Raw genomic sequence first — 12,435 nt, 5'->3', positions numbered from 1 at the left:
TAAGTAAGGTGGGGTCCAGCTCACAAAGAAAAATAAAACATAATTAACTGCTCAAGGTTAAAACACGAACAAGAAAAAAACAAGAAAACCTGTAGGTCAATTTTTTTTTTAAACGCTGATGCGTTTCAAATTTCCAAAGAGTTCTTACTCATTGCAATTACTGATAAAATATTAAAGGTTTTTATACATTCGTACCCGAGTACAAAGAGGTGTCAAGCAGTGAAGTCAGCGTGTGATGCAAGATCCGGTGAGGACAGGCTATGAAAATCTGATCAGTTGTACAGCAGAGCCACCATGGCTGGATGTACACTGTTAACAGGGCTAGCAAAAGATGACTCTGTTCATTGCGTGGTGACCATGCAAGGTTCCTGCAGCTCATATCTAGTGTTGAGCGACATAGGCCATATTCGAATTCGCGATATTTCGTGAATATATGGACGAATATTCGTCATATATTTGCAAAATTTGCATATTCGTAATATTCACAATTTATTTTTGTATTTGTGAAAATTAGCATATGCAAAAATTAGCATATAACCAAATTTGCATATGTGAATATTTGCATATGCAAATTTTCGCATATATGAAAATTTGCCCGCCAGTCTCAGTAGTATTACAGCCTTCTTTACACCACACAAGCTGGAAGCAGAGAGGGATGATCACTGTGATGTGTACTGTAAAAAAAAAACAAAAAAAAAAGAATATTCGTAATTGCGAATATAAAGTGCTATATTCGCGAATCTTCGCAAATTCACGAATATGCGATATTCGCGAATAAAATTCGTATTGCGAATATTCGCAAGCAACACTACTCATATCCCACTAAAGTAAATGGTAGCTGAGCTGAAGTAACCTGGCATGGCCACAACTCAGAAAACAGTGCTACCTGTTTCTGGTTCTGTGATGGTTCTGCCAAAACAGATGATCAGAGGAGGTGCCAAATATTATCTTCCTGAAAATAGACCATTCCTTTGTGCACTCTAAAACCCCTTTAATCACGTAATCATATAAAATCTCTAGAAAAATAGAAAGAAGCAGATAATATAAGCTCACTTTTTTGGCAGGAGAGTCCCTTACTTGGCTTACCCTACTTTCACTCCCGCTTATGGTCTTGTAATATTCCTTAATTATCATTTTGTTCTGGAGTAAGCATCATGGTAGATTATGGAATATGTTGGAATTGTAATAATCATATAACGGCTCAATAGAGTTTACACTATATACTAATTTCTTGTTTCTGTAAAGATAGCTGTAAATTGGGTGGAAAGAGGCTGAACTAAATTGTTTTACCAATTACCCAAATTACTTTATCAATATGTTTGTATTTATAGTGGTTTTCAACACTTACCCTAAGGCATAAAAAAAGGGTCCTGATTAGTTCTGGAATACCTTATCCATATTGTCAGTGGAGCTCTCAGAAGTCCTTCCCCCATCCATGCCTTAGTGGACAACTCCCATGTGACCTTTGTACATCTAATTGAAAACTATTTATACACAAGTTGGTATTTTAGAACTAAACAGACAATAAAAGATGTTTCGCGAACAGAGCACAGGGGAGCCCCAAATATACTGACATGTTCACACACAAATGATTTTTATTCTTTGGAATTTCCAGAAAAGAAGCATTTAGTGAAGAAAGAGGTGCCCGGAGAGGGGTAAAGAAAGTCATGGTGGTTGTAACAGATGGAGAATCTCATGACGGTTATCGCTTGAAAAAAGTGACCAATGAATGTGAACGTGATGGGATTGAAACATATGCCATCGCTGTGAGTATACTACAGCTTAAAACAACAAAGTCATTACTCAGAAAACCACAAGTCTTTATACTTTAACCTTTTAAAGGACAACTGTTAGCCTGATCACCCACTCTAAACCCCAAACACTGGGTTATAGAGAGGAGTCCACAGAGGGGTCACTTACTAAATGCACAGTGGAAGCGGGGCCCCCCTCCCCCGCCTGGCTACCCCCTTCTATCTCGCTCTGTCACCTACTATTCCCACCCCTGCTATTTGCATATTCATAGTCTTTAAAGGGGTACTCCGGTGGAAAACTTTATTTTTTTAAATGAACTGGTGCTAGAAAGTTAAACAGATTTGTAAATTACTTCTATTAAAAAATCTTAATCCTTTTGGTACTTTTTAGCAGCTGTATGCTACAGAGGAAATTCTTTACTTTTTGAATTTCTTTTTTTGTGTTGTCCACAGTGCTCTCTGCTGACACCTCTGTCCGTGTCAGGAACGGGCATCAGGTGTCAGCAGAGAGCACTGTGGACAACAACAAAAAAGAAATTCATAAATAAAGATTTTTCTCTGTAGCAAACAGCTGCTAAAAAGTACTGGAAGGATTATGATTTTTTTAATAGAAGTAATTTACAAATCTGTTTAACTTTCTGGCACTAATTCCCCTTAAAAAAAAAGTTTTCCTCTGGAGTACCCCTTTAACTCCACGTCCTAGTGACGTGGAGTCATCATTCATGTAAGTGCAGCAGAGCGCATGTGCTGGATGATTTAATCATGTGAGAGCAGGGGAAAACATTCCGGGGCATGTGCTCTACCGAGAGAATGCTGCACTCACGTGACTGGTGACTTCACGTCACTAGGACGTGGGGTTTAAGACTATGAATATGCAAATAGCGGGGGCGAAACTAGTAGGTGACAGAGGGACAAAGAATCGGCTAGCCAGGCGGGGGACGGGGGCCCCCGCTTCCATTGCGCATTTCCCTCAATATAGCCAGGGAACTTCCTAAGATGATATCTCAGGTGAACTGGACCAATTTAGGTAAGTGACCCTTCTATAGAATCCTGTTCACCCACACTATAACATATGACCCAGTATATTGGATTTAGTGTGTGTGAACAGGCTGACAGTTTTGCTTTAAAACAAACAAAATAAATCCTAGTACTTATTTACTCTTTATCAAGTGTATAACACTTATATCATAACAGGACAGAACACCGTTAACCTCCACGTACATGGCACAGCTGTGTGTATAGACATTAGAGCCCAATACAAAAGAGCTGTAGGAACCCCTTGTACCAACATATGATACCCCCTGTACAGCATCATATTCTAAAAGAATTCAACCCTTGAGGAAATAACTTGTTAACATAGCCTAATGTATTTTTGTCAGATCTACATGAATAATAGAAAGAAAACTACTTTTTGACTGAACAGCTTGTACAGAGAAGGAATACAACCTTATACATAAAGCATTAGGCTGGGCACAATTCATGCTTTGTAGGTCTGAAAGGACAACATTTATAGCAAATTTTACTATGACTACAGTTATCATATGGTAATATTCACATTTCAATTTCTAGTCCATGATTTAAAAAAAAAAAAAAAAAAAAAAGCAGAATGGGCGTATTTGGTGTTTTACATCTTTATGTATGACCATATTTCATATATGCTTGGATATGGATATCAAATACGCTAGGTTAAGTATTGGTGTGTAGGAAGTATAAGCTCGCAAATATTTAGAAAGCGTACATTTAACTTACTGAAATAGTAAGATTTGCCGTCTATTTTACTTCAGATTCTAGGAAGCTACAACAGAGGTAATATAAGCACAGAAAAGCTGGTCAATGAGATACTTTCTATTGCAAGCGAGCCAAAAGAAAAACACTTCTTTAATGTATCAGAAGAATTGGCGCTATCAACCATCGTGGAATCATTGGGAGAAAGGATATTCGCTCTAGAAGGTATTATTAGGAGATACATGCTGCCATATTGTGATCTAAATATAGACAATTACCGTGTTTTTCGCCGTATAAGATGCACTTTTTCTTCCCCAAAACTGGGGGGGAAAAGTCGGTGCGTCTTATACGGCGAATACACGCCTATCGCGGCGGTCCCTGCGGCCATCAACGGCCGGGACCCGCGGCTAATACAGGACATCACCGATCGCGGTGATGCCCTGTATTAACCCTTCAGACGCGGCGATCAAAGCTGACCGCCGCGTCTGAAGGGAAAGTGACACTAACCCGGCTGTTCAGTCGGACTGTTCGGGACCGCCGCGATTTCACCGCGGCGGTCCCGAACAGCCCGACTGAATAGCCAGGTTAGTGCTTACAGGACACCGGTAGGGACCTTACCTGCCTCCTCGGTGTCTTCTCCATTCAGGGATCCCCTGTATGGCCGGTGCTCTCCTTCCTCGTCATCACGTCGTCGCGTACGTGCGTCGGCGTGCGTAACGACGTGATGACGGCGACGGAGAGCGAAGATACCCGGCCGGCAGCAGAGACGTTCAGCAGCAGGCCGGCAGCAGAGCGACGGGGACACGGCGACAGCGATGGAGCGACATCCAGGGCAGCGGTGACGGGTCCGGAGCGGCGGAGACACGTGAGTATTACCTCCTATGCAGTGGTCTTCAATCTGCGGACCTCCAGATGTTGCAAAACTACAACTCCCAGCATGCCCGGACAGCCAACGGCTGTCCGGGCATGCTGGGAGTTGTAGTTTTGCAACATCTGGAGGTCCGCAGGTTGAAGACCACTATTGGGTTCAAAATCTTTAATTTCTTAGATTTTGCACCTAAAAATAGGGTGCGTCTTATACGCCGGTGCGTCCTATAGGGCGAAAAATACGGTAGTAACATTCCTGTTGCTTTCAGCCTGTGGTGACTGGAGCATAGATAGGGGGCACAGGCATAGCTATAGGGGGTGCAGAGGTAGCAAGTACATTGGGGCTTTTGTGCCTAAGGGGGCCCAAAGGCACCTCTGCCCAAGAAGAAAACACCAGTTTTATAAATGGCACACGGTAGACATGGGGCCCTATTACAGATTTTGCATTGTGGCCCAGAAGCTACAAGTTAAACCTCTGCTAGGGGGTACTACTGAAGCATGTGCCCCGAGGGCTGGAGTGTTAGAGGGGTGCCACTTCACCTGGGCAGCATACTTAGATACCAGAAAAACACAAACTGAAGCATTCCCATGGGTAAAGAAATGCCTTGAGCAGCAGTACCACAGTCACTTGCTAGTTATCTACTGTAATAGCATACACAGTACCCACTATTGGCACATATTTTTTTCTTACGTTCACAAGGATTAGTGAACACACATTGTATGTATCAGGACCAAACATACCATATGTGCAACCTAAGCAGATGCATAGGGTCCCAGTGATGGTGTCTGCTGTCCCCTCAACCTCAGAAGTTGACTACGGGGTGCCGATGGGTTTGTATGGCAACCAAGGCATAACAAAGGCCTTCAGATCTAATAGCGGAGAATATTAGACCCTGCCTTAAGGAAGAAATGGTGCCCTACCAGTGAAGCACTGACAGGCATAATATACTACAACACAGAAGTATTGCATTATTGCAGTATTTTCTTTTGGATTTCTGCAACCACAAAAACTGTGGTGGAAGTCCATGCGCCTGTTGATCCCCTGTCATTCTGGTGAGCTGATTATCTTCTTAGTATTACAGAACCTTTGCAGTGTATTACATAAGTTCTGAAAGGATCACGTTCAAGTCCTATAATGGAACTAAAAAAAATTGAAAAAAAGTTTTAAAAAAAGGACTTTTTTGTCTAACTATGCAAAAATAAATAAATAAATAAAGTTTATAGCAAGAAATAATACATAACAATTGGTTGCTATGGGCAACTGGGCAACTTTCCCTCTGGTCAGGTTTTGATAAATCTACCCCATAGTGTCATAATCATAAAAACTAACAAAAGGTAAAAATTATGTTATTTATACTGCACAGGAAAAAGTGTGAAAAAAATAAAACATAATAAAATCAATGACAGAAACACTGATTATGTTTTTCTACTCCTCCACCAAAAATAAATAAAATTATGTTTGTCACAAAATGGAGCCATAAAAACATGCCCCCTATCTTTGTGTGATTATGGGGAGTCCGACCACTGGGACCCTCCCGATCTCCAGCATAGGGTCCGTCTCTCCCTGTACAGCACTTGTGTATCTCAGACACTCCCATAGAGAATGCATGAAGTGCATGCGGACACGCTGCTCCATTTACATGGAGAGACAGGGCCCCTTTCTGGAGATTGTGAGGGTGCCAGAGGTTGGACCCCTCCTAATCAGAGAGTTATCCCCTATCTGCAGGATAAGGGATACATTTTTAAGTAGTTAAGGGTACTACAGTTCCCACAAAAACAGCCCTCTTCCAAGCATATTGAAAACCCAGGAACCCATATACATTTCTTACAGATGGGCCCTATGCCCAGCAGTGGTCCAGTATGCATGGCTCAGTAGGCAGCAGTTCACATCATGCACTGGCCTAGTATATAAAATGCTCACAATATACTAATACTCCCTGCCCCATATTCTTTTTTTCTGTCTCTTATATTCTTCACACATTATAGAAATAAGGATGTAATGGGAATATAAAAAAATAAAAACAGGGCTTTTTAGAGTACTACATATAGCAGTGTCAAGGGTGATAATAATAAAAACAATTCTGGCAGCAATTTGTCCAGTATTATAGGTCAGACAAAGTCTCGTAACTATGTATCCGCATATATATATATATATATATATATATATATGCAGAAGTATAGTCATGCTGGTCAGCATACTATACTCCGGCACATCCCCAAATGTGGTCTACATGATACAATGCACCAAGTGTGACATGGGATGCTACATTGGAGAAACCGGCCAGAAACTCAACGAAAGGATGAATCTACACAGACATTCCATAAAATGCCATAAAGAAAAAGACTACTGCACCCCAGTTGGACACCATTTTACCCAAACAGGCCACTCCATACATGACCTTACAATCAGGATACTGAGAGGGAACTTCAAAAGCACAAAAGAGAGAAAGACATTTGAAGCCAAAATGATACTGTTTTTAGACTCGAAAAACAGGGGACTTAATGTGGATTTGAGCTTCTTATCTCATTATCAAAATTTCTTATAACCTGTGCTATATACTGTATTCTCTTATAACCTGTGCTATATACTGTATTCTCTTATAACCTGTGCTATATACTGTATTCTATTATAACCTGTGCTATACTGGATTCTCTTATAACCTGTGCTATATACTGTATTCTCTTATAACCTGTGCTATATACTGTATTCTCTTATAACCTGTGCTATATACTGTATTCTCTTATAACCTGTGCTATATACTGTATTCTCTTATAACCTGTGCTATACTGGATTCTCTTATAACCTGTGCTATACTGTATTCTCTTATAACCTGTGCTATATACTGTATTCTCTTATAACCTGTGCTATATACTGTATTCTCTTATAACCTGTGCTATACTGGATTCTCTTATAACCTGTACTGTACTGTATTCTCTTATAACCTGTGCTATACTGTATTCTCTTATAACCTGTGCTATATACTGTATTCTCTTATAACCTGTGCTATATACTGTATTCTCTTATAACCTGTGCTATACTGTATTCTCTTATAACCTGCACTGTACTGTATTCTCTTATAACCTGTACTGTACTGTATTCTCTTATAACCTGTACTGTACTGTATTCTCTTATATCCTGTACTGTACTATATTCTCTTATAACCTGCACTGTACTGGATTCTCTTTTACATCTCACTATGTCTTGATAATTATCAGTCTCTCCCCTGCTCCCCCCTCCCTCCCCCTTTTTCTCATTGTTATCTATTTAGTCTATGTTCCCATAACAGGACAATTTATGGCCGATCTTAGTGTGAATTCTCCACATCTATTGTCTTAACCCCTGCATATTTGTGAGATGTAACCTGTGTCTTCTGCTTGTGAGCTTAGATTTGCTTTGGACTTGATAAAGGGAGGAATCCCGAAAGCTTCTCTACAAAATGCGGTTAGTCCGATAAAAAAGGTATTACAGGATACTGCAACATTTTATGATTTGCATATATATATATATATATATATATATATATATATATATATCCAATAGAAATCATAACTTTTTACTCTATTTCCTGGACTTATGTAAAGTCCCAAATTTTGTTTGGAAGGAGGATTTGTTTATGGCATTTCTATATGCAGTTGCTTGTATAATTATAAGGAATCTTACGGTGCAGGAAGTCGAGTAGCGAAGGTCCTGGGAAGTTTAGTTTCAGATGGGAAATAAATGAATGTACCACAAATACAGAATTACATCATGGGGAATATACTATAGACTAGACTCTCTGCTGGATGAGACTATGTAACTATGACCTATCCTATTGAGATGGTATTTCTATAATATGATATACTGGAACTAGGGTAATCCTCCAGATATATACAAGGAAACTTAAAGGGGTTATCCAGGAAAATACTTATATATATATATATATATATATATATATATATATATATATATATATATCAACTGGCTCCAGAAAGTTAAACAGATGTGTAAATGACTTCAATTAAAAAATCTCAATCCTTTTAGTACTTATGAGCTGCTGAAGTTGAGTTGTTCTTTTCTGTCTAAGTGCTCTCTGATGACATGTGTCTCGGGAACTGTCCAGAGTAGAAGCAAATCCCCATAGCAAACCTCTTCTACTCTGTGCAGTTCCCGAGAAAAGCAGAGATGTCAGCAGAGAGCACTGTTGCCAGACAGAAAAGAGCAATTCAACTTCAGCAGCTGATAATTATTGGAAGGATTAAGATTTTTTTTAATAGAAGTAGTTTACAAATCTGTTTAACTTTCTGGAGCCAGTTAATATATATATATAAAAAAAAAAAAGTTTTATTCCTGGAATACCCCTTTAAATAAAATATAGATAGCTACCCCAGGTTTCATTGCCATTCTAGATAATATTAATGTTGGCAGCTTTACAGACCATATTAAAAAATAATAGACACCTCTGAAACTACTTTTGTTGCATTGATCTCAATTTTGATTTGACCAAAATTCAGTTTAGATAAACATTTAAGAGAAAGCCAAAGCGGCTGAAGGCCGGGCTGTCAGAACTGACACTATACAGAATTAAACAGTTTTCAATGTGTCAAAATACATGCAAGCTGTGGAAGGAAATGTACTTTAAAATATTCACCGACAGTACACCCATTTGTTTTTTTGTTTTTACCACAAATGAGCCGACCGGAGTCACTATCTGACTCCACACGGCTCATTCAAATGAATGGAGTGTGGCGCGGGTCTTGCAGGGATATGGCTGCACCAGATTTGGCAACCGTATTGCTCAAACATGGTGTGAATGCACCCTTACCCTCGGAATCCCTGCCCAAAATTTCTCTGAGCAAAGATTCTGTAGAATGAACCAAGCGGAAATTCAGAAGTATCAATGGGAGTGCGGAATCCCATAGAAGTCTATGTGCTTTAATTTGAGGCGGAATTCCGCACGCAGAGATTCTGCCATGTGAATAAACCCTCATTGTGCAGATTGAGGATCCACAGAGGAAATTTAGCAAGGAATTTCCCCGCCGTATTTCCTCTGTGTACGAGCCACCTGCCTGTCTAGGTCTGGAATGTTTGGATACAAGATTTGCTTACAGCGTTACTATATACAGTTCCCATTGGCTTGTTAAGTATTTGGGAAGCTTTCTGTGCAGAATGTGATAAAGATCGTGGAAAGTTCTTTGTTGCTCTTATCTGCACTCACTGCACCATTATGTATGCATAGAGGAAAAAAACGAAGGCTAAGCTTATAGCACCTATGAGCTGGTTTAGCTTGTGACAAAATTCAGAGACAAAAAAATGGCATAAAATCAATTGAGAAGCAAACTTGGACTAGACAATTTTTTGGGTGAACAGAAAATGCAAGAGTGTGTAAACATACCGAAAAATTGTGCAAAGAACATGATTCTGTCTCACTGTGTTTAAAGGGAACCAATCATCAGATTTTACCCTATATAATGCTTGGCAATGCATTATATAGGGTAAAATCTTCATCCTCACCATCCCCGGAGATGCTCCTGCCCCCAGGGATGGTGAGGATATGAACTTATAAACTAGTCACTGCCGCACCTGTAAGTAGTCCCCTGCGCGGGGAGCTCCTCTCACCTAGTCCCCTTCTTCGGCCAGCAGCGACACCCCCTCCGCTTGCTTGACGGGCCGCATCATCTCTCTGCTCACTGAACAGACGGAGCAGAGCGATGACGCGGCCCGTCAAGCAAGCGGAGGGGGTGTCGCTGCTGGCCAAAGAACGGGACTATGTGAGAGAAGCTCCCCGCCCAGGGGACTACTTACAAGCACGGCAGTGACTAGTTTATAAGTTCATATCCTCACCACCCTGGGGGCGGGAGCGTCCTCGGGGATGGTGAGGATGAAGATTTTATCCTATATAACGCATTGCCAAGCATTATATAGGGTAAAATCTGATGATTGGTTCCCTTTAAGCATTCCGACATACATACATGCTTGCAGGATTTCCCAGTGTATTTTTATTTCATGCATTATTATAAGCTGATGCAGCCTTTGGTTCACCATTCACTTTATTATGTACTCTTATAACACTTCATACACAGGTTGTCATGCTCCGTATGTCTATATGCTTATTTTTCCAATGAATACACTTAGAGGAGAAATTTTTTGTAGCATATTATTATTTGATTTAACATAGCATGTTGTATATAAAAACATTCCCCAGAATCCTAGTTTAGACACTCTGTATTCAGTTTTGTATGACACCAGAGCTAATATAAATATATATTACTCAGTAACAAAGAAGTAAATATATGTCCGGCACCGCTAGTTTACCGAGCAGCAATGCAGTATGTACCTGTGATATTACTGTGAAAAATTCCCCAAATGGCGGTTCAGTAATCCAAGTAAAAGGAGAAACAAATGCAAACTGTATGAAGAAGCAGAATGGAGAACACACTCACCATAATTCTTGCAGGGATGAATAAACTTTGGTTTATTGAAGCTGTAGTGCAGAAAATCAACAAGTTAAAAAAAAAAAAAACAGGGAGCTGTGGATGGAAACAGGCAGGGGGCGTGCAGGGGGTGGCAACTAGTTTCGCGCACGTGGGCGCTTCCTCTGGCTCGCACTGCAGTGCGAGCCAGAGGAAGCGCCCACGTGCGCGAAACTAGTTGCCGCCCTCTGCAAGCCCCCTGCCTGTTTCCATCCACAGCTCTCTGTTTTTTTTTTTTTTTTTATACCTGTTGATTTTCTGCACTACAGCTTCGATAAACAGAAGTTTATTCATCCCTGCAAGAATTGTGGTGAGTGTGTTTTCCATTCTGCTTCTTCATACAAAATATATATTATACAAAATATGTATTATTACATACTATTGTGACAGCATATATTGTGACGGCATATTGTTGCATATTGTTATAAAACTTTAATTTGATACATTAAAGCCAATGCAGTAGACGCTCTGACATGGGAAGCTCTTTGTGGTCATGGGTTTGAAGCTGTAGCCATCCTCTTAAAAAAAGAGCTTTTTCCCACATGTAAATGGACTAAGCTCTGAGAAGTGTGGGGTTTCATTCTTCTCATGGGCGCTGGTAAATATTGTTTATTTTTATTGGAAACACTGAACCTCATAGATCCTGTATGTCAAAGGAAGTGTGTGCAGACTGTGCTTAGTCTCCAGTGCTCAATGCCAGATACATATACACCCACAACTCTATTCTCTTTTTATCTTTTGCACATCTACATGTTTCTTCACTGGGACAAATATGTTTTGTAAATATCAATATCATAGTTACATTTGCCATTTGACACTGCTCTATGTTTTGTTTTCCTGGGACTACTGGTAAACCAATAACATTATTATACGTCCCCTGAAGAAGAAAAAGCTAAATGAGAAAACTGTGCTAAATCTTTAGGTAATTGAAACAGTACAAACAAAATGACTTCAAACCCTTCCTATCAAAGCAATGTTTATCTTATCACTTTCATCGTTCTCCACCTTGCCTTCTTAGATCCATAGCATTTTTATTTTTCTGTCACCAGAGCCGTAGAACTTATGTCTTTCAGGATAAGTTGTATTTCTTTAAGGTCTCACTTTATTTGATCATTTAATATATTATGAAAAAGAAAAAAGTATTTTTGGGAGGTAAAACTGACAGAAAAAAATTTAATAAATTGTGGGCCATCTGAGAATAGACCGGTATGGCATCTGGCATCTAACTACAGAATCAAGGGTTTAAATGGCCGGCATTAGAGTTTTCTCCATGGTTGGCCAGTGATAGTGAGAGCAGATAGCAGGGAGGGCCTGCAGGGGATACAGAGGACCAGTTTCTGAGCCCACTCCATACACCCCCACATGACATTTGACATACATGTCAATATTAGAGAAGGGGTTAATGAACCGGTGATATTTGCATTCCCCATAAAACAATTTAAAGCATTTTTTTTTCTTATATCTCTATGTTATACTATTCCTTAATTATTCCTCCTAGAAAATGTATAAAGAAATTGACAACTGGGGTCTGGGGTGTAACTAGAGCCTTTTGGATCTATGACAAATTTCTATTTACAAGGAACAAATAACATTATCTCAATACTGTTACCTTATTTAAGGGGTACTCCGCTGCTCAGTGTTT

At 39.8% G+C, this 12,435-nt stretch overlaps 1 protein-coding gene across 1 annotated transcript in view; it reads left to right on the top strand.

Moving 5' to 3' along the window:
- ITGA1 (integrin subunit alpha 1) overlaps positions 1-12,435 on the top strand; it is a 198,975-nt gene that overhangs the window by 129,110 nt on the left and 57,430 nt on the right. The window contains exons 8-9 of the mRNA XM_056541965.1: positions 1,616-1,766; positions 3,536-3,701. Of these exons, the coding sequence (XP_056397940.1) occupies positions 1,616-1,766; positions 3,536-3,701 (317 nt within the window). The remainder of the gene's footprint in view (positions 1-1,615; positions 1,767-3,535; positions 3,702-12,435) is intronic.

This window comes from Hyla sarda, chromosome 1, assembly GCF_029499605.1.
Source record: "Hyla sarda isolate aHylSar1 chromosome 1, aHylSar1.hap1, whole genome shotgun sequence".
Lineage (NCBI taxonomy): Eukaryota > Metazoa > Chordata > Amphibia > Anura > Hylidae > Hyla > Hyla sarda.
Note: the sequence above shows the minus strand (reverse complement) of the source record. Positions and strands in the feature narration are given on the sequence as shown.